Source organism: Lithobates pipiens, unplaced genomic scaffold, assembly GCF_037356315.1.
Source record: "Lithobates pipiens isolate NorthernLeopardFrog02 unplaced genomic scaffold, aLitPip1_a1.2 Scaffold_23, whole genome shotgun sequence".
Classification (NCBI taxonomy): Eukaryota; Metazoa; Chordata; class Amphibia; order Anura; family Ranidae; genus Lithobates; species Lithobates pipiens.
In genome coordinates, this window is record NW_027507785.1 from 303,360,857 (window position 1) to 303,384,653 (window position 23,797).

At 42.4% G+C, this 23,797-nt stretch overlaps 1 protein-coding gene across 5 annotated transcripts in view; it reads left to right on the forward strand.

Moving 5' to 3' along the window:
* Positions 1-23,797, forward strand: part of SLC44A5 (solute carrier family 44 member 5) — a 293,848-nt gene that overhangs the window by 217,841 nt on the left and 52,210 nt on the right. For all 5 annotated transcript variants that reach the window (XM_077450433.1, XM_077450434.1, XM_077450436.1 and 2 more), the window contains 5 exons: positions 7,284-7,376; positions 7,483-7,570; positions 10,129-10,391; positions 11,637-11,731; positions 19,348-19,451. In XM_077450433.1, coding sequence (XP_077306559.1) covers positions 7,284-7,376; positions 7,483-7,570; positions 10,129-10,391; positions 11,637-11,731; positions 19,348-19,451 — 643 coding nt within the window. The remainder of the gene's footprint in view (positions 1-7,283; positions 7,377-7,482; positions 7,571-10,128; positions 10,392-11,636; positions 11,732-19,347; positions 19,452-23,797) is intronic.

Here is a 23,797-nt window from a genome sequence, read left to right on the forward strand (position 1 = left end):
TTGGAGTGCCCTATTCTGGATGAAGGAGCACAGGGGGCACCTTTTGCACAGCAGTCTGGGAGAGGGGAGTGTTAGATCTACTGGCAGATTTAAATACAGAAACAAATTGAAGCCAAACTCCAGCTTATGTGTTATAAGCAGTTACAGCAAACTGTTCTTTTTTTTACTTTTAGTATCCTAAAAGGTTTTACATAAATAAATAAAAGCGGATTATTGAAAGCACCCCTGATAGCGGTAAATGGTTTGTCCCATCGCTGTAACTGATATATTCTGCTTGAGAGCTTGTTCTTTTGAAAAACAGACTTACTGGCTGAATCACCGGATGAAAATAGAAAAAAAAAAGGCTAAAGAAAACGAATGCAGCCATCACATCTAAGAAATGATAAGCTGCAATATAATAAATGTTTGCTTTTGGGGTTAATACCACTTTAAGACAGAAGGTAAATTATTCTTTCAGAGTACTACTTCGGTACAATTAACACTTCTAGATGTTCCCTTATGATACCAAATCTTCACTTTTTGAGTTCAGGTCAACTTTAACCGGTTCCCAACCAGCGCACGCCGATGTACGTCGGCAGAATGGCATGACTGGGCAAATGGGTGTACCTGTACGTCCCTTTAAATTTGCCGCCGTGCCATCGCGTGCGCACCGGCTGGGACCTCCGTGAGCCGGGTTGCGGGTCCCTCAGACTCCATCACCGTGGGGATACCCGCGATCGCCTCACGGAGAGGAAGAGCGGGGAGATGCTAATGTAAACAAGCATCTCCCCGTTCTGCCTAGTGACAGTGTCACTGATCTCTGCTCTCTGTCATTGGGAGCAGAGATCAGTGATGTGTCACATGTAGCCACGCCCCCCACACTTGGAAACACTCCCCAGGACACACATAACCCCTACAGCGCCACCTAGTGATTAACCCCTTCACTGCCAGTGTCATTTACACAGGAATCAGTGCATTTGTATAGCACTGATTGCTGTATAAATGACAATGGTCCCAAAAATGTGTCAGAAATGTCCGATGTGTCCGCCATAATGTCGCAGTCACAATAACAAAGAAAAATTAATAAAAATGCTATAAAACTATCCCCTATTTTGTAAATGCTATAACTTTTGCGCAAACCAATCAATAATCGCTTATTGAGATTTTTTTTAGCAAATATATGTAGAAGAATACGTATCGGCCTAAACTGAGAATTTTTTTTTTTTTAGATATATCTTTTTGGGGGATATTTATTATAGCAAAATGTAAAAAAAATGTTTTTTTTTCAAAATTGACTCTCTTTTTTTTGTTTATAACGCAAAAAATAAAAAACGCAGAGGTGATCAAATACCACCAAAACAAAGCTCTATTTGTAGGAAAAAAAGGACGTCAATTTTGTTTGGAAGCAACGCCGCATGACCGCGCGATTGTCAGTTAAAGCGACGCAGTGCCGAATCGCAAAAAGGGCTCTGGTCAGGAAGGGGGTACCCGTGTGAAAAGGGTCATGGCTGTTGGTAGATCTTAAGTAGATTGTAGAGATTGTACATCCTGTTTTAAATCTACCATCAATTACGTAGCAGAAGGGGCTGTGGGACTGGATAAAAATGAACAGATTGTTTGGGTAGGACTCAGAATTCTGACTTTGAATCTCAGAATTCTGACTTTCAAACTCAGAATTTTTTTTTTGATGGCCCCAGGGCTCTTCCATAGGTAGGACCTCACTTTATAAATGTATTTGTTAATGTAAAGGAGATTGTGCTGCAACTCAAACTGTAGCACATGTGGCAATAAGTATTAATATTTAATGTGATCAGCCATTCAATCTGATTTAAACAAATCCACTTAAGGACCGAGCCTCTTTTTGAGATTTGTTGTTTACAAGTTAAAAACATTTTTTTTTTTCTAGAAAATTACTTCTACATTTTTCGTTGCAATACTTTCTGTCACACCGTATTTGCGTAGCGGTCTTAGCCCTTGTACACACAGTCGGACATTCTGACGGAAAATGTCCGATCGGACCGTGTTGTCGGATAATCCGACCGCGTGTGGGCTCCATCTGACTTTTTCCGTCGGAATGTCCGGCCAACAAAGTTTGAGAGCTGGATATAAAAATTTTCCGACAACATGATCCGATCAGACTTTTTCCGATCGTTTGTAGACAATTCCGATCGGCCAAAGTGCCACGCATGCTCAGATTCAATTATGAGACCAAAGTTATTGGCTACTAGCCTGAAAGTAGTCCCGTCGTAACGAACGAACGTCATCACGTTCCGAACGATCAGATTTTCTGACAACTTTGTCCAACTGTGTGTATGCAGCACCAGTTTCGGACAAAATCCGTCGGAAAAAATCTGATGGATTTTGTTGAATGTCCGACCGTGTGTACAAGGGCCTACAAGCACACTTTTTTTGGAAAAAATACACTTATTTGAATTAAAAAATAAGACAACAGTAAAGTTAAAAACAAATTGATGCATAAACTCACATACCCTCCAAAATGTGCATCACCACTGCGCTACAATTATCCTCTCCTATACCCTCAGCTGCTACTTATACAAAAGTTATATCAAATCAGTGCAATAATTTTCAAAAAGCCAAAAAATTATATGACACTTAGCGCTCAATAGGTGACTGCTTAACCTCACCCTGCCTAAAAATAAAAACAGAATAGGAATAACATTCACATGTATACCCGTAAATGTAAATAAACAGTGAAAAACATGCAAAAATAAATATATAAATAACCCAAAAATTATATATATATATATATATATATAACTTAAAAAACAGTAAAGTTAACCCAATTTTTTTTATATTGTGAAAGATAATGGTATGCCGCGTAAATTGATACCCAACATGTCACGCTTAAAAATTGCGCCCGCTCGTGGAATGGCGTCAAACTTTTACCCTTAAAAATCTCCATAGGCGACGTTTAAAAAAATCTACAGGTTGCATGTTTTGAGTTACAGAGGAGGTCTATGGCTAGAATTATTGCTCTCGCTCTACCGATTGTGGCAATACCTCACATGTGTGGTTTGAACACCGTTTTCATATGCGGGCGCTACTCACGTATGCATTCGCTTCTGCACGCAAGCTCAGCAGGACGGGGCGCACTTAAAAAAAAAAATGTATTTTTTTTATTTTTACACTGTTCTTTAAAAAAAAAAATTGTGTCACTTTTATTCCTATTGCAAGGAATGTAAACATCCCTTGTAATAGAAAAAAAGCATGACAGGTCCTCTTAAATATGAGATCTGGGGTCAAAAAAAGACCTCGGATCATATTTAGACTAAAATGCAATAAAAAAAAAAAATGTTGTCATTTAAAGAAATAATTTTAAAAAAATGTCCCTTTAAGAGCTACGGGTGGAAGTGACATTTTGACGTTGCTTCCACCCTGCAATGTTATGGAGACCGATGGGGGGCATCTTCCCCTCATTCGTCTCAATACCAAGCAAGGGGAAACACCTGATCGCCTCCGCCACTGACGACGGCTCCTGTAAGCGTAGGAGGGCACCCGAGTGTGGCGGGGGGGGGGGCCCTCTTCTGCCACCAATAAAAGTGATCTTGCGGCGAATCCGCCGCAGAGACCACTCTTATCGGAAAGCGGACTGCTGGCTGAAGAAGAGGATACTGGGGTTATGGCAGCTAGCTGCTGCCATAACGATATTCTTCTTCAAACTTAGGACGCATATCGGCGTGTGACGGTCCGTAAGTGGTTGAAGTAGAACTATAGGTATTTTGGATAGAGTAAAGGAGAGTTATAACCTCTGTGGGATTTTCTTTTTCACACTTCCCAAACAGGAAGTGAGAAGAAGTGAGAGGAAGTGAGAGGAAATCCCTGTAGATTAAGGGAATACCTTGGGGACCCCCAGGTCACCAGAACTAGTGTCCCCATTGGAAGATTTCCCCTCTATTTATTTTCTGGGGACAACACAAAATTTTGTATTTTCTTTTACTTTCAATGATAATGGTAAACAGGACAAATAGAGAGGATGAATCTCCTTAACGGGGACAGCAATAAAAACTGGCAGGGGTTCTAATCCCTATCTACTCTGTCCAAAAGTTAAAAAATTAAAGTTTTGCCTTTTAATTATACTTTTAAATAATTGTTTGATACAAGTTGTGTTCACTTACATCAATCAGATCAATATCCAAAGTTTACAGGAAAAAGTAAACAAAAATTTGAAAGTGGTAATTTCAGAATCCTTTGATTCATAAACCAAAAGATTGGCGTAATAGAAACCAGAATTTTACAACCCAAGCAGTGGATTCAAGCAGCTGAATTGGTAGAGAAAAATGATCAGCACTAGATCCCATCTGAATATTGTAATGATTGCTTCACTGGACAATTAGTGCATTCACATCTTAAGTCCTATACAGCCTATTTTTTTTTTATCTGCTTTTCAAACTCCATTTTTGTTTAACCCCTTCACACCCACAATTCCAATATTAATGCTCCCCAGCACAGTTCCCCTTGCTGAGGATACATTTAATAAACATCCTCCCTTTTGAAAACAAGCAGCTGACATTTTGCGCACCTGGTGACTCTCAAACTCCACTGCCGCTGGAAGCTTCAATCCCCACTAAACCAATCATAGTTGTTCCTGATCATGTCATCACAGCTTAGACATAGTGATTACATGTAGACTAGAAAATTCACTGACAAAAAAACCTTCAGCCTGCTGATGCCGCTGCAGTCTGATAGTGAAAGCAATTATGTTTAATACTGTAGTTGTCATATAAAATCACAGTATTAAAAAAATATAAATAACTACACAGAATTGTAAATGTTTAATTGAAACATTAAAGTGTTCTAAAGGCACAAGGTTTTGTATCTTAAAGCGGAGGTCCTGACAATTTTTTATATTTTTTCAGCAGTCAGCAGCTACAAATACTGCAGCTGCTGACGTTTAAAATATGGACACTCACCGGTCCAGGGCGCCCGCGATGTCGGCACCCGAAGCCGTTCTGTCCCTCGGCTCTGCGGTGGAGGCGCCCCCATCTTTGGTAAGGGAATTAGGAAGTGACGCTGCAAAGCTTCACTTCCTGGTTCCCTACTGTGCATGTGCGAGCCGCACTGCGTGATCCCACAGGTCCCTGCTGTCTTCTGGGGACTTGTGTGTCTCACACAGGGCTGCACAAGGGGGGGGGGGGGGGGGGGTGCCAAATGTGATAACGGGGGGGGGGGGGGGGGGATCCGAAAATGGAGGCACTCAGCAGGTGAGGGGAGCCAGTAGTGTCTGCAGGGGACCCGAGAAGAAGAAAAACAAACAAATCCAGCATGTTTCTTTGGACCAATCAAAATGATGACAATATCATTAAACATTAGATTGAGTTATGAATGGACATGGTAAGAAATGTTATGTTCTCTCAACATGTACAACAGATTGAAAATATTTTCCTTTAACTCCTGGGACACGACTGGCAGGGACACTGTCTGCTGATTTCCATGATACATCTTATGAAAAGACCCTTTTGGCCCTGGTAGGAAACAATCTGCTTGCTCCAGTCTATCTCCCCCCCCCCCCCCCCCTCACTTTTTTGGGAAAAATCTGGAGTGTGAACTAATAGATGTTTTAATCCCAGTGAAAAAAAAAACTGAGTCAATAGAGATATTAGGGTTTAGTTTACTAAAACTGGAGAGTGCATTATCTGGTGTAGCTTTATGCAGAAGCCAATCAGCTTCCAGGTTTTTTTTTTGTCAAAGCTTAATTGAACAAGCTGAAGTTAGAAGCTGATTGGCTACCATGCACATCTGCTCCAGATTTTGCACTCTCCAGTCTTAGTAAATCAACAGATTAGTTCACGGTATCACCACAGGGTGGCACTGTGTATAGCAAAATGGTTTAAATATGTGCCACGTCCCTTAATTTGGAAATAATAGTAAAGACTTGATACTTGGACTTTATAGGCATTGAGGTACACAGTACTAATATTAAAAATGTTTTTATTATAAATTGATTAAAAGATGAAAATCAATCAAACAATAATTAAAAAGCTTTGCAAAGTAGAGGTTTGCCTAGATACTGATAACTAATACACAAAGGAAATAATCCTGAAAGGTTAAAACAGTATTCTTGTTGCAATAACAGATGGTTTCTCTATCAGTCTTGGTCATGTCGTGCAGTAGCTTGGCTCTACATGTTACGCGTATCTATACGCTTCTTCAGGAGCTTAGGCATACTGTGGTGCCCTCATCACATAAGGTTTGGCAATAAGGTGGTAAGTATCCAGGGATATGACGGGTATTATAAGTACGTAGCATCAAAATGGTGTCTAGTCTATAGTATTTATTCCCAATTAAACAGTGGTTATAAATGACCACAGTATGGCTAAGCTCCTGAAGAAGAGTATAGATACGCGTAACATGTAGAGCCAAGCTACTGCACAACATGACCTACTCTCACCGAGACTGATAGAGAAACCATCTGTTATTGCAACAAGAATACTGTTTTAACTATTCAGGATTATTTCCTTGGTGTATGAGTTGTGTGCGATATCAGTATCTAGGCAACCTCTACTTACCAAAGCTTTTTAATTATTGTTTGTTTTTCATCTTTTAATCAATTTATAATAAAAACAGTTTTAATACGAATATTGTGTACCTCAGTGCCTATAAAGTCCAAGTACCAAGTCTTTACTATTATTTAGTGTTATTTTGCAAAAATAAACTGCGGCAGAACAGCCGTCCGTGTGAAAGGTGCCTTATTGTCCTTTGATGATTTTAAATTCTGGAAAATTTGATTTATAGTTTCAGAATTGTCTTCCAGAACGTGTTTAATGCACACTGTCATATGTTATATGTCATATACTTGTTATAATAACAAAAATACTAAAGCGCAAAAATGGATAAAAAAAACCTGAAAAGCTGGGAAATAACTAAATAATTAAGCTGCGATCATATCAAAGTGATCCGACACTATAAATACTAATTGAAATTACAAGGTGGGAAGTTAATTAGAGCGCATCATTTGTATTTTCAATTCATATACTTGTTGCCTTCTTTAATTAAGGAATATATATAAAAAAAAAAAATAATTGGTCGAAAACCTATGTTTTTTTTTTTGGGGGTTTTTTTTTTTTTTTGTTTTTTTTTTTTTTTAAACACCAATGTCACACTTCTGATTGAAGAGTAGAAAAAAAGAAACAATTCTTTTGTTGAAAACTGTTATGTACTTTTACGAAACGTATCACTGAAAACGACACTTTGAATTGTAAAATGAAGCCAAGTACCAGCTGAGGCTGTGGTTGGCTGTGTTTAGCATGTCAGCTGTGTAACTTTGTAACCTTTTTCTTTTTCAGAGCAATAGGATACATCATGTCTACGCTGTTTTACCCAATCATCACCTTCATCCTAATCGCCATCTGTATCTCGTACTGGGCTGTCACCGCCGTGTATCCTTTTTTATAATCGCGCTACATTGCGCCTCTCTAGATTAGATCAGAGACTGGCAGCCAAGTGTAAACATATGGAAATTATCACTCCTTAATTCAGAGACAGATTCTTGGCTACATCTGGAGAAGCTGTATACAAAATTATGGCCAACAAGACCCCATGCCAGTATGCAAACGAAATGTGTGTACCTGAAGTAAGTCAGGAGACAGTTATATGGGAATTTATGAGGCTCATTAGATGAGCGTCACATCCCAGTGAGATGATATAAGCAGATGTCTAGGATGGCACAATTCCCCAGGCAGCACATTTTCCTTCTATTTTTTTCTTTCTCTCTTTATTGCATTTTATTTCTTATCTTCATTTCCCTTTCTGTGTCTGCCATTTTACTGTTTGTTTTCCTTCTTCTCCACATAGGCTTCTCATTCACTCTCCTCTCCTTCTATCTACTCCTCTATCCTTCTCTTCTATCCACTTCCTTTCTCTAGCATCCTCATTGTCCTAATCTCCTTTTTTTTCCTTATCTTCTATCCATTTCCTTTTTTTATCATCCTCATGTTCCCTAATCTCCTTTTTTTCCATCCTTGTTCTGTTCTTAAGGCAGGCCATACATGAGTAATTTTTTTTTTCCATGAACGAAAAAAATGACTAGAATTCTCCTATTCAATATATATAGGTCCGGTGCAACCACTAGGCAAACTAGGCAGCCGCCTAGGGCGCACTGCTGCCTAAGCGCCCGGCCACTGGGGTTCCTACTCTAATGGCACGTACACACGAGCGGAATGTCCAACAGAAAAAGTCAGACGGGAGCTTTTCATCGTATATTCCGATCGTGTGTATGCCCCATCTGACTTTTTACGTCGAAAATTCTGACGGACTTAGAAATAGAACATGTTCTAAATATTTACGACAGAATCAATTCCTATTGGGAAAACCGCTCGTCTGTATGCTGTTCCGACGGACCAAAAACAACACATATGCTCTGAATCACATATGAGATGGAAGCTATTGGCTTCTGGCTATTGAACTCCCCTTTTCTAGTCCTGTTGTATGTGTTGTACGTCACCGCGTTCTTGATGGTCGGACTTTGGTGTGATTGTGTGTACGCAAGACAGTTTCAGCGGAATTCCTTTGGACCTCCGTTGAAAAAAACCTTCAGAGTTTATTCCGATGGGAAAACTGGTTGTGTGTACAGGGCATTAGTCTCAGCATCAGCAGGCAGCCACTGCTCCATTCAAACATAGTGTCAGAGATGCAGCGGCAGACTGTGTCTGTGTCCTGACTCCGGAATTAATAGAAGCAAGCAAACATTCATTGATAGGCGCTGATGAGGCTGCATTTGATGGTCGCTGGTGAGGCTGCCTTTGATGGGCGCTGGTAGGCTGCATTAGATGGATGCTGGTGAGGCTGCATTTGATGGGCGCTGGTGAGGCTCCATTTGATGGGTGCTGGCAAGGCTGCATTTGATGGGGGCTTCATTAAAAAAGGTGGGGTATACATGGGCAGGGCAAAGGGGGTGAAACTAAGGGGGAGCGGGCAGAAAATGAGGCTTTGCCTAGGGTGCCAAAAAACCTTGCACCGGCCCTAAATATATAGATAATAGATAGAGGAATCCTTCTCACTGAGCTATTGTATTCTGACAGTGGGGAGACATTCAGAATACACAAATTAGTGCTGTAGACTATAGCCAGTGGCACTGATTGATCGGGAAAAACCCAACAGGGTGGGTGTACAGAAGTCAATCAGTACATAAACTTGTGTACAACCAGCCTGCCCATGCATGGATTGAAATCTATCCAGTCCCTACTGAACCTGTTGAATTATGATCCATATATGGCTTTACTCTCCTCCTTCCATTCCCTTTCTGTTGTGTCCACTTCTTCTTCTACCCTTGTTCTGTTTTCTTCCCTCCTCATTCTCTCCTCTCTTCCTTCTGCTTTTTCTCTTCTTCTTTCTATCCACCTTCTAATCTCTCCTCATTTTATCATCCTTCATTCATCTCCCCTTATGCGCCTTCTGTTCTCCTCACTCCCATTTCTATCCTTCTTTTCTTCTTTCTACTGCCTCTTCTTTCCAAATTCTGTTTTCTCATTCTTCTATCATCCATCTAACCTTTCTCCTCCTCTTATCCTCCTTCTGTTTCCCTTCCTTCTTATTTTCTCTCTACTCCTCCCTCAATCACCCTAGTTCTCTCTAATGTATCCATCCTACTACTATTTCCAGCTCTCTTTCTTTTATTCTTTTTTCTGTTTCCTCTCCTCGCCTCATTCTCTTCTCTCCTCTTTATTCTCCTTTTCTTGTCCCTGCCTATTATTCTCCTTCTCTGCTCTCCTTCCATTAACCTCCCTTTTTTTCTCTCCTCCCATTATCCTTCTTTTTTTCCTCTCCTCCCATTCTCCTCTTCCTCCTCTATCATTCCTTTACCCTTTTCTCCTCCTTCTGTACTCTACTCCCCTTCTTTCCTTTTTTCTGTCCTTCTCCATCCCTTCTTTTTTCTTTTGTTCTCTTGTATTTATTAATTACATTTTTTTCTTATACCTTTTTTTGTTCTTTATTTCTCTTTAGTTTTTTGTCTATATTTTAATTATAGTGACTATATATTATATTAGTGCTCTTAGCTTGTGCCCCCCATTCAAATGGTATTTGGCTACCACTCTGCTTACCAAAGAAGTTGTCTATCTTCAACACTCAAATGAAGTGAGTGGTATTATATTTTATAGTCTTACTTGATCTTTTATTTTTTTTTCCTTGTAGACATTTAATACCTCCAACGTGACCAAGCTGTGTCCAGGGGCTCAGTGCACCTTTGCATTTTACGGAGGGGAAGGTTTTTACTATAAATACATCCTGATCTTTCAGCTGTGCAATGTCTTTGTGTTCTTGTGGTTGGTGAATTTCTCCATCGCCCTTGGGCAGTGTACGCTGGCCGGTGCCTTCGCCTCCTACTATTGGGCATTTAAGAAACCTGCCGATATCCCTACATGCCCTCTCTTCTCATCATTTGGACGAGCAATAAGGTACCTGGAGCTGGGTAATAAGTTATAGCATGTACATTATTAACACATTCTCAGCAGACAAACTTTCAGTACAAATAACTTTTATTACATGTGTTATACATTTATTGCAACCAAAAAAATAATAATTTATGGACCCTTAAACCTCATCATACCAGTAGACCTAACTTGTAACACATGAAGGCAAAACCAACCCTGACCTTCAGAAACCAACCCCAAACCTCAAATATTATACTGCCATATGGACGGTCAGTTATCCCCGCGTGTCAAATATGCAATTAAAGCTTTTTTTACAGTGCACTATAATAGCAACAAACCTATTTTTTTTTCTTAGCATACTTCTGTCTTTACCAATCCTTTTGAGTCTGACCTAGAAGAGCTTAGCTATGTTCCATAGTGATATATGAGCCTCATAAATCAAAAAATGTGCACGTTGCCGCAGGTTTGGCTTTTAAAGGCAAGTTAAAGACCAACTTCACTTTTCGGGTGGAAATAAAATAAATAAATCGCCTACCATGCGTATGAATGCAGCTCTGGTTGCAATACTCATCTCCTCTCCAGCGATGTCCCTCGCAGACTCACCTGCTCGGTGATTCAGCACCAGTCCTCTTCTGAGTTGAATAACGTCCAACATCATCCAACGTACTTTCTATGAGACCAAACCTTTATGGACATGACCCTGGAGTTGCGTTATCACGCTGGCCTGGGCTCACAGTACTCCTAGACAGTGTGATTCTTACGCTTTAGTAGAGCAATTCAGGAGGGACTGCCCATTACCACCACTAGAATAAGAGAAGAGGAACCCTACATAGAAAAATCTATGTATAAATTATGGAAAAACGGTGGTAGTGGGGGGACTGTAGTGAGGAAGAGAGACAGGGAGAATAGGGGTCTCTTTTACTGGGTCATTGACTTAAAGCACTCAAACAAGAAGAAAAAGTATTATGGGGATTTATGGTTTTCATAATGGCTTCCAAGTGGTACCTGGGCTTTTCCTGAATTTCCTGTGCATGCAATGACTTCATAATGGTTGGAACCCCTTCCTCCATGTCCCTCAAATACAATGCTGGGAACCTTTTGGATCTATTGAGTTGCATCTCTCATAGGAGGGGAGTGGAAGTTGGTATTTGGGCTTCTGGCAATTGGTGCCTACAGTTATAGTATGTTACTTTACTATAATTGTATTTTTTTTATTGTTTATGGTAATATTTACTTATGTCATTGTATTGACATTCTTTTCTGTATCAGGTATCACACCGGCTCACTAGCACTTGGCTCCCTCATCCTGGCACTTGTACAGTTTATTCGAATCATATTAGAATACTTAGACCACAAACTCAAAGGTAAGTCTCAATGAATTTTAGCTCACATTTATATGACTAAACAGCTACATAGTTACATATTTACATAGTAAGGTTGAATAAAGACACCAGTTCAACCTGAGTGAGTGTGGGGTGCGTGTCTAGAATTGTCCCTATCCCTGTACTTTTGTGTCTCATTAAGATGCTCATCTATTATATTATTATTTATTTACGGTACCCATATAGTGCCGTCAATTTACGCATCGCTCCACACATAAATCACACACTCACATCGCTCCCTACCCTCAAGGAGACCACAATCCAAGGTCTCCAACTCACATTCATATAATAGGGCCAATTTTTGACAGAAGCCAATTAACCTAACAGCATGTTTTTGGAGTGTGGGAGGAAACCGGAGTACCCGGAGGAAACCCACGCAGGCACAGGGAGAACATGCACACTCCAGGCAGGTAGTGTCGGTAGCTGTATTATAAAGCAAAACTGCAATCTTCTCATCGCCAAAGCAACAGATTTATTTTTATGTCTCCTCCCCAGGAGTGGGTACTTACAGTATCTTTCAATCTGCCACTTCTCTGTTCAATGACGAGATCCAGGGCCACCAATTAGCCCCATCAGTTCAACAGGGGAGCCCAGGCACCTGCCAAGCTGAAGGACTGGCTGTACTGCCTTATACTGGAATTGATCCTCCGTCCTGTAGCACCCCCTGCTTCTCCTTCTCTCCCTCCCTCCCACTGGCTGTGCTGCAGGGGGAACCACAGGAGGATCAGTCCCAGTATCGGCTGCCACTCTGATCACTCCCCCCCCCCCCTTCTCCCCTCCTGTCAGGGCCCCCCTGTGTGCATCCCCTAAAGTACTTTCGGCTTCTCCTACTCTCCCTTTGGCTGCAGCTGCTGCGGGGCTCACAGGGGGATTGTGTTGGAATGGAGAGCAGGGTGGGGAGGTGTTAAATATGTCATATTTTACTGGTCCCTTCCTTTCCTGAATGAACACATTAGGCAATCGGTACCAATCGCTACTGTGTTCATAACTGAAGCATAGTAAACTGCGTTTGTGAATGGAAAGAAAACCTTACAACACTTCCTATTCATTCATCTCCAGTGCAGCTGAGGCTGCAAAGAAAGGGGCTGAGGAATCCATGTCCTCAGTCCCTTTATTTGTCTCAAAAATGACCCCTGATTTTTCACCGGAGCCACCCACAGCATAGTAAAAATTTAAAAAAGAAAAAGAGAAATAAAAAAAAAAAAAAAGGAAAGTAAGCTCTCATTCACATGTTCTTTGCTCTCCCCATGAAAGTCTTTGGGGAAGCAGCAACTGCGCAGACACAGCTGCTCATCCTAAAGTGGTAATAAACCAGGTGATTCTAGCCAGTAAAGCACCTCCTGGATTAGAGTACCTCTACTCTGGATAAAGTAAAATGGGGGGGGGGGGATTGTCATAAAAATTTTACATGAATAAATAAAAGCTTATTATTTTAATAACCCCTGCCAGTCTTAAATGGTTTGTTTCATCCATGTAAACTGATACATTCTGCTGGAGAGCTTGTGCTTTTGAATAAATACAGACTTACTGGCTGGATCACCAGATGAAAATAGAAGAAACCCTAAAAAAAAAATACTAATGCAGCCATCACATTTAAGAATTGGTAACCTGCAATATAATAAATGTTTGCTTATGAGTAGGGATGAGCTTTGTGTTCGAGTCGAACATTGGCTGTTCGGCCGTTCGGCGAATTCCGAACGTTTGGGCCGTTCGCGTCAAAATTTGAGTGACGCGCGCGCGGACCACAATGCACTGCGGTGGCGCAGTGCATTGCTGCCCCATGATTGGCCAAGCATGCACTGTGACCCCGCATGCTTGGCCAATCGCAGCGCCGGCAGCGAGGAGAGCCATGATTGGCCACAGGCATCCTGCCTGTGGCCAATCATAGCTCAGGCTGTGTAGTGCACGCCCCACACTATATAAGGCCGCCTTTGAGGCGGCCTCGTGTAGTGTGTTACTTAGCATCTGAAGCAGTGGGTGTTCTGTGTACCTTCAACACAGTTTTTGGCTGATTTCCTATCTTGGTGCTGTGTAGTGGTTGTTGTCTGTGCCCTGACTGCAGTATACACCACTATATTCACCTCACCTATATACAGTAGCTAGTGATCTAGCTTTAACCACTTAACAACTGCCCATTGCCGATTAACGGCTTCAGGGGGGTTGTTTAACTCTGAGAGGCCGTTAATTAACGGCCTCCCAGAATTCTGCTCTCGCGTGCCCCGAGGTGTGTGCACTCGAGAGCATCCGTGACCGCCGGGTCGCATCACGGATCACGGTAAACGGCCGCTCATAGCGGCCGTTTACCACGTGATTGCTCCGTCAAATGACGGAGTGATCACTTGGAAACAAACCGGCGTCATGTTATGACGCCTGTTCCTCCCTCCCCTCTCTGTACCGATCGGTACAGCGGAGGGGAAAGAGATCGGTGTCAGCAGCGATGTGGGCTGCATCTGCAGTGCCCACATCGCTGCTCACCGAATTTAACCCCTCAATTCCCTGCCAATACTCTGCAATACCAGTGCATACTCTGCAGTACCCTGCCATTACTCTGCAGTACCCTGCCATTACTCTGCAGTACCCTGCCATTACTCTGCAGTACCCTGCCATTACTCTGCAGTACCCCGCCATTACTCTGCAGTGCAGTACCCCGCCATTACTCTGCAGTGCAGTACCCTGCCATTACTCTGCAGTGCAGTACCCTGCCATTACTCTGCAGTACCCCCCATTACTCTGCAGTACCCCCCAAAACTCTGCAGTACCCGCCATTACTCTGCAGTACCCGCCATTACTCTGCAGTACCCGCCATTACTCTGCAGTACCCCCAATACTCTGCAGTACCCTGCCATTACTCTGCAGTGCAGTACCCTGCCATTACTCTGCAGTAACCCCCATTACTCTGCAGTAACCCCCATTACTCTGCAGTAACCCCCATTACTCTGCAGTACCCGCCATTACTCTGCAGTACCCGCCATTACTCTGCAGTACCCGCCATTACTCTGCAGTACCCGCCATTACTCTGCAGTACCCGCCATTACTCTGCAGTACCCCCAATACTCTGCAGTACCCTGCCATTACTCTGCAGTGCAGTACCCTGCCATTACTCTGCAGTAACCCCCAATACTCTGCAGTACCCCCCAATACTCTGCAGTACCCCCCAATACTCTGCAGTACCCCCCAATACTCTGCAGTACCCGCCATTACTCTGCAGTACCCGCCATTACTCTGCAGTACCCCCAATACTCTGCAGTACCCTGCCATTACTCTGCAGTGCAGTACCCTGCCATTACTCTGCAGTAACCCCCATTACTCTGCAGTAACCCCCATTACTCTGCAGTAACCCCCATTACTCTGCAGTACCCCCCATTACTCTGCAGTACCCGCCATTACTCTGCAGTACCCGTCATTACTCTGCAGTACCCTGCCATTACTCTGCAGTACCCTGCCATTACTCTGCAGTACCCCCCATTACTCTGCAGTACCCGCCATTACTCTGTAGTACCCGCCATTACTCTGCAGTACCCGCCATTACTCTGCAGTACCCTGCCATTACTCTGTAGTACCCCCCAATACTCTGCAGTACCCTGCTATTACTCTGTAGTACCCCGCCAATACCCCGCCAATACTCTGTAATACCCTGCCATAAATTGCCATACCCAGCCATACTCACCCTGAAATACCCAGCCATAGACGCCCCCCACCCCTCACCGCCCTCCGGTGCTTCTACCAACTCGCCAATACGATCAAAGCCAGAATCTTTTTTTTTTTTTTTTTTATTTCAGGCTTCCCAGCCTAGAGGTGAGATGTGGGGTCATATTGACCCCCCAGATTTCACTGTAAAGAGGACCTGTCACCCCATATTCCTATTACAAGGGATGTTTACATTTCTTGTAATAGGAATAAAAGTGATCAAAAATATATTTTTGGGGAAAAAAAAGTCAAACTAAAATAAAGTAAAATGAACAATAAAAAAATAAAATAAAAATTAAAGCGCCCATGTCCCCATGTGCTCGCATGTGCCACACATGTGAGGTATCGCTGAGAATGTTAGAGCGAGAGCAATAATTCTAGTCCTAGACCTCCTCTGCAACTCAAAACATGTAACCAGTAAAAAAAAAATTAAAGCGTCGCCTATGGGGATTTTTTAAGTAGCGACGTTTGGCGCCATTCCACGGGCATGTGCAATTTTGAAGAGTGACATGTTTGATATCTATTTACTCAGCATAACTTCATCTTTCACTTTATGCAAACATTGGGCTAACAAGTGGTTAATAATAGAGCTTGCAGTCAGTAGTGTTAGGAGATAGTGCGTGCTGTCTGCGTGCTCTGTACCCAGTACATACCGCTATAATATAGGGCAGGCCCCTACTTTCAAACATCCAACTTACAAACATCTCCTACTTGCAAACGCAAGGAGACAGCAGCAAGTGAGATGAAAAAAGATGGACGACAAAACAAATTATACAGGGGTGATAACCCTTCCCTATGTTTTCCAAAAAGCTTAAAAATAGTTTTTTTGACTAGAGCTACACTTTAAAAATGTACCGGTTGAAAATGACAAACAGATTCAACTTAACACAAGAAACCTACACAGTCCCTGTCTTGTTTGCACCGCCTGTATACTGCTGTTCTGAGTATATAGGGCCTGGGGGCCACACGCATTTCCTTTTTTTAATATGGGTACGGGGTTCCCCTTAATATGCGTACAAGACCCAAATAGGCTGGTAATGGGCAGGGAGGGCTACCCATGCCATTTTTCTGAATGATTTTCAACCATATTGCAGGAACCAGATATAACATTAAAACCGCAAGCAGTTTTAAATGGTGTTATTTCCGTTTAATGTCATTTTGTGCAGGGACTGTTCTAAACACGGGAAACACGTGGCACTTCACAGGCATACTACAGACACCCCCCAGGCACCATATTTAAAGGAATACTTTTTTTTTTTTTTTTCACTTTAATCGTCATTAAAATCAGTGCTCCCGCCAAAACGGCCGTTTTTAAAACTTTTTTTTGCAGTGACCCATGTCCCCTGAGGCAGGAGGCAGGTCCCCAAACCCTTTTTAGGACACTATCTTGCATATTAGCCGTTAAAATTAGCACTTTCCAATTCGAACGTTCGAGTCCCATAGACTTCAATGGGGTTCTAACGTTCGTACCGAACGCGGGGGTCGTTCGCAAGTTCTGGTGCGAACCGAACCGGGGGGGTGTTCGGCTCATCCCTACTTATGAGTTTAAACACTTCCGGACCAGCCGCCGCAGTTTTACTGCAGCAGGTTGACTCGGCTGGGCAAATCGACGTTACCTTACGGCGCTTTTCCTTTTGGCCACTATGCATTGTGTGCCCGGAGCCGATGCAAGTGCCCAGCAGACACTATGACCGATGGGAACCCGCAATCGCTTGTGACAGAGCGAGAACTGGGATCTGTGTGTGTAAACACACAAATCCCATTTTTTCAGGCGAGTAGAGAGATCGTGTGTTCATACTATGTATGGACACCAATCTCTCTCTCCTCCTAGACAGTCCCATCCCCCTACAGTTAGAACACAATGAGGGAACACAGTTAACCACTTACCAACCAGCGCACGACGATGTACGTCCTATTTTTGAAGAGGGATATCTCGGTAACGGCAGCAGCTGCTGCCACAACCGAGATATCCATCTCTTCAGGCGCCGGTCGGCTGTACGATAAAGGTGGTCTTCGCGGCGGATTCGCCGCGAGATCACCGCTATCGGCGGCGGGAGAGGTGCCTCCCGCCGCCCTCCCGCACCTTCCGCCGCTTACCGGAGCCGTCGGTAGCAGCGGAGGCGATCGGGTACTTTCACTAGCTGGGTATGGAGACGAGTGAGGCTAAGATGGCCCCCACTCGTCTCTATACCATAGGAGGGCGGAAGCGACTTCAAAACATCACTTCCGCCCATACCTCCTAAAGGTATATTTTTTTTAAATGTCATTTTTTTTTTTTGCATTTTAGTCCAAATATGAGATCTGAGGACTTTTTGACCCCAGATCTCATATTTAAGAGGTCCTGTCATGCTTTTTTCTATTACAAGGGATGTTTACATTCCTTGTAATAGGAATAAAAGTGATCCATTTTTTTTTTTAAAACAGCGTAAAAATAAATAAAATCAATTAAAATAAATAAAAAAAAAAAGGTTTTTAAAAACACCCCGTCACGACGAGCTTGCGCACAGAAGCGAGCGCATACGTGAGTAGCGCCCGCATATGAAAACGGTGGTCAAACCACACATGTGAGGTATCGCCACGATCAGTAGAACGAGAGCAATAATTCTAGCCCTAGACCTCCTCTGTAACGCAAAAAATGCAACCTGTAGAATTTTTTAAATGTCGCTTTTTGAGGCTAAAAGTTTGACGCCATTCCACGAGCGCGCGCAATTTTGAAGCATGACATGTTGGGTATCACTTTACTCGGCGTACCATTATCTTTCACAATATAAAAAAAAATTGGGCTAATTTTACTGTTGTCTTATTTTTTTTATTCAAAAAAGTGCATTTTTTCCAAAAAAAAGTGCGCTTGTAAGACCGCATGCGCGAATACGGTGTGAAAAAAAGTATTGCAATGACCGCCATTTTATTCTCTAGGGTGTTAGAAAAAAAAACAATATAAAATGTTTGGGGGTTCTAAGTAATTTTCTAGCAAAAAAAACTTTTTTTAAACATGTAAACACCAAATCTGAAAAAGAGGCCTGGTCCTTAACTGGTTAACACCTTTGCTGCCCCGCCCCCTTAGTGTTAACCCCTTCCCTGCCGGTGACATTTATACAGTAATCAGTGCATTTTGATAGTACTGATCTCTGTATAATTGTCAATGGTCCCAAAAATGTGTCAAAAGTGTCCAATTTGTCCGCTAAAATATTGCAGTCTCAGATTGCCGCCATTACTAATAATAATTCTAATAAAAATGCCATAAATCTATCCCCTACTTTGTAGACGCTATAACTTTTGTGCAAACCAATCAAAATACAATTATTGTGATTTTTTTTTATATTTTTACATATCAGCCTAAACTGAGGAAAACATGTATTTAAAAAAAAAAGTTATTTATTATAACAAAAAGTAAAAGATATGGTGTTTTTTTCAAAATTGTCGCTCTTTTTTTGTTTATAGTGCAAAAAATAAAAGAGGTGATCAAATACCACCAAAAGAAAGCTCTATTTGTGGGAAAAAAAGGATGTCAATTTTGTTTGGGAGCCACGTCGCACGACCGTGCAATTGTCAATTATAGCGACGCAGTGCCGAATCGCAAAAAATGGCCTGGTCATTGGGCAGCCAAATCTTCCAGGGGCTGAAGTGGTTAATAGCGCTTAATATGACAGGCATGTGGGTGTGGTTGAGCACCCCAAAATGCACACAGTCTGTGTTTGGGGCCACTCACCCATGCCTGGTGCCCGGGCTGCCTGCACGCAGCACCTGGTGGCTCCAGATGCATAAATAGTGTACGGCCTCATGTGAATGGGATGTTTTTAACAAATGTGGACTAAGGGGAGAGGGGAGAGGCTTTTAGAATGGAGATTTTCAAATTTAGTTTGTGACAGCACTGAAAGTTAAAATTTTTCATATTCTTTTCCCCTTTTTAGCTTCCCAGAATTCCTTTGCAAGATTTCTGTTGTGCTGCTTGAAATGCTGCTTCTGGTGCCTGGAAAAGTTCATCAAGTTTATAAACAGGAATGCCTATATCATGGTATGTATATGTTCTGTATTGCCACTTGCCGACAGCGCACTTAGGTTTTACTACTACAGTGCGGGCCAGTGTACAGAATCGTGTATATGTGAGGGGGAGCCCGACTGTGCCGTTACTGGCTCCAGCACATGCCGGTCAGTGGTTCTCGGCCAATGATTTATGGCTGGGACCGACCGATCGTCGGAGGGAGAGAGCTTTGTGTATGCAAACAACACAGAGCTTTCTTCTAAATCGGCGATGTGCCAGCTAGGCAGGGAATAAAAACTGGCACATTGCTTAGTAAAATCAGCACACATTACACATAGTAAACATTGTTAGTAAACATTGTTAGGTACGCATTTAACCCTTTGATTGCCTTGTCAGGGCAGAAACATAGACCGAAGCTCTGCCTATGTAATAAATGGTGAATGGTGTGTCCCTGCATAGCAGGGAACAAAATCCATCACTTCCCTTAGTAAAAACACCTAGCTTAGTACACATAAACACTGGTTAGGCACACAGTTAATCCTTTGATTGCCCTAGATGTTTAACCCCTTGCCAGCCAGTGTCATTAATACTTTGTCAGTGTATAATATTAGCGCCGACCACTGTATTGTGCCCCGTGCACATGTGCGGAATTTCCGTCGGAAAAATCTTGGATGGTTTTTCCGACGGAATTCCGCTCAAGCTTGTCTTGCATAAACACGGTCACACAAAAGTTCTCTGAACTTTCCACTTTCAAGAACGCGGTGATGTACAACACTACGACAAGCCGAGAAAATGAAGTTCAATGTTTCTGAGCATGTGTCGAATTCCGAGCATGCGTAGGAATTTTGCGCGTTGGAATTGCTACAGACGATCGGAATTTCAGATCGGAGATTTTTCTGTCGGAAAAATAGAGAACCTGCTCTCACTCTTTTGCTTGCGGGATTTCCGCCAGCAAAAGTCCGATGGAGCATACACACGGTCGGAATTTCCGACCAAAGGCTCACATCGGACTTTTGCTGGCGGAATTTCCGATCGTGTGTACGGGGCATTAGAATCACTGGAGATGTCAGTGGCAAGTTCCCACACAAACCAACAGTTAGTGTCAGATTGCCTGCCTTCCCGCTGTAAGTCGCTGATCACCTCCATTACTAGTATAATAAAAAATACAAATTCCAGTATAAATCACATCGTTTTTAGATGCTATAACTTGCACACAACCAACATACACTTATTGGGATTTTATCCACTGAAGACATGTAGCAGAATATGTTTTGGCATAAATTTATGAAGAAATAATTAAATAATTTTTTTATTGGATATGTTTTATAACAGAAAGTAAAAAAAAAATGTTTGTATGCTCTTTGTTTCGTTTTTAGCACAAAAAATAAAAAACTCAGTGGTGATCAAAAGAAAGCTCTGTTTGTGGAGAAAAAAAATGATATAAATTTTGTTTGGGTATAGTGTTGCATGACCGGTCCGTCACCAGTTAAAGTAGCGCAGTGCCAAATAGCAAAAAATGGCCTGGTCATGAAGGGGATAAAATCTTCCAGAGTGGATAAAAATAAATGTAACTATTCAAAGCAAGCAGGGAAAAAATATAAGAAAAAAGGTTAATTAGGGATACGTATACCCTCCAACTAATTCTCATCGCATCGCAACGAACCTATTGCACTGTAAGGATCACTTTGTTGTTTAACATGTATGTCTTGCCATTTTTTCTAAAATTTGAATAGAGTGGGGAAGGGTTAGATCCCCTGTCAGGTTTTACTATTATCTAGGTCCTCTTCAAAGGATTTCCCCTCCTTTATTCTCCTAGTGACCATGGTTTCACCAAACGGCAGTAGTGTATTTAGGTTTTGTGCTGCCCTAGGCCTGAATAAACTCATGCACCCCCTAAATTAAATATGACCCACCCCTTCCTGTCAAGGCCACACCCCTTGCTGTTTAAGATCTGCCCTGAAATTTGGGGACACTAGTTCTGAGGGCCTGGGGGGGGGGGGGAGTAATGGATTCCCTTAATTTGCATAGATTTCCTCTCACTTCCTGTTTGGCTATGGGGCAGGAAGTGAAGGGAAATCTCTGCAATGGGACAGGGAATGTAAAAAATAAACTGACAGGGGCTATAACTCTCCCTTACTCTATCCAAAATGAAAAAAAAAAGTGTTGCCTATAGTTCTACTTTTAAGCACAAATGTCTGATAATTTTATGGAGAGGACTAAGAAGATATAACCATGCCAATGGGGCAGCAGAAAACATATAGCACAGTGAGGAAGGTTTGTGCTCCAGGATGAGAGGACAGTCAAAATTAGAACCCAGTTGCAGATTGCGGGCCGCCCGCATACCGGAAAGCAGTGAGGATGCTTTATGGGGGCGCTAGACTAATTTGTCTCTCAGCCCAGTCCACCCCAGAAGACTGGTGCTATACTAACAGCTCAAGCCGGTGGGGACTCTTTCCAAAGTGCTGCCCTAGGCCTGGGCCTTGTCGGCCTAGGCCAGGATACAGCGTTGCCAAGTGGTAAAAGACAACAGAGGCACACAATTTTTTTTAATACAGTATAGCTAAGGCTGGATCCCCTGTCAGATTTTTTCTTCTCAACAATACAAAAAAAAAACCCTGTAAAGCAGGAGGAGCAGAATAGTCCAAGAGTGGGGTAGTACTCTTGCAAACTAGTCCTCCAAGGCTGCCATCACATGAATCCCTGCAAACAAGGACAAACAATGCTGAAATAAATACAAGGAAAAGGAATGCCTCTACGAGTACCGGTAGGACAACAGTGGGGTTGTATTCTTCCAACTTGGTCCTCCAAGACTGTCACCATGTTGATCCCTCCAAACAGAAGAAACTACAGTAGGGGGTGGCTAGAACCCCTGTCAGCTTTTTAATTATCAACAATAAAACCCTTGTAAAGCAGGAGGAGCAGAATAGTCCAACGGTTGGTTGGTATTCTTCCAAACTGGTCTTTCAAGGTTACCATCACATCAGTTCCTCCAGACAGGAATAAGCAACACTGGTCCCTCAAGGCTGCCATCACGTTGATCCCTCCAAACAGGAGCAAACAATACTGAAAAAAATACAAGGAATGGGAATGCCTCTATGTGTACCGGTAGATTTATGTTTTTTAAACTAGAGTAGGGAATGGCTAGAACCCTTGTCAGCTTTTTTTTTCTAAAAAACAAAAATCCATGTAAAGCAGTAGGAGCAGAATAGTCCAGCAGTGGTGCAGTATTCTTCCAGTTTTGTCCTCCAAAGGCTTCTATAGCATCGATCCTTCCAAAAAGGAACAAGCAACATCGAAAAAATGCAAGGGATGGGAATTCCTCTAGGAGTACCAGTTATTCTTTTTTTTTGTTTTTTTTGTAGGGTAGGGAAAGTCTAGATCCCCTGTCAGCTTTTTATTTATCAACAATAAAAACCCCTGTGAAGAAGGAGGAGCAGAATAGTCCAACAGTTGGGTAGTATTCTTTCTACTTGGTTCTTCAAGACTGCCACCATGTTGATCCCTCCAAACAGGAGCAAGCAATACTGAATACAAGGAATCAAAATGCCTCTGAGTGCCGGTAGATTTTTTTATTTATTTTTTTAAGTACAGTAGGGGGTTGCTAGAACCCCTGTCAGCTTTTTAGATCTTAACAATAAAACCCCTGTAATGCAGGAGGAGCATGATATTTTTAGACCACATCCCCGCTTCTACTTGCTTACCGGAGCTTAAATTAGGAGGGTAGGCAAATAAATAGTCAGTGCCACTGCTCCACTGCACTCTGGAAGGGGTGGGGGGGGGGGGGGATGTAGGCAGGCTTGGGGTGCCTCATTAAGAAGGCTGTACAGGGCCCCATGATTTCTAACAGCAACCCTAACCGGTAGTACACTGGGGTGGTATTCTTCCAACTTGGTCCTCCAAAGCTGCCACCATGTTGATCCCCCCCAAACAGGAGCAAACAATACTGAAAAAAAATACAAGGAATGGGAATGCCTCTATGAGTTCGGGTAGATTTTTGTTTTTTAAAGTAGAGTAGGGAATGGCTAGAGCTGTCAGCTTTTTTTTTTCTTCTCAAAAATAAAAATCCCTGTAAAGCAGTAGGAGCAGAATAGTCCAGCCATGGTATTATTCCAGTTTGGACCTCCAAGGCTACCATCACACTGACCCTCCAAAAAGGAACAAGCAACACTGAAAAAATGCAAGGGATAGGAATGCCTCTAGGAGTACCAGTTGTTATTATTTTATTTTTTTTATTTTTTGTAGGGGAAGTCTAGATCCCCTGTCAGCTTTTTATTTATCAACAATAAAAACCCCTGTGAAGAAGGAGGAGCAGAATAGTCCAACAGTTGGGTAGTATTCTTTCTACTTGGTCCTCCAAGACTGCCACCATGTTGATCCCT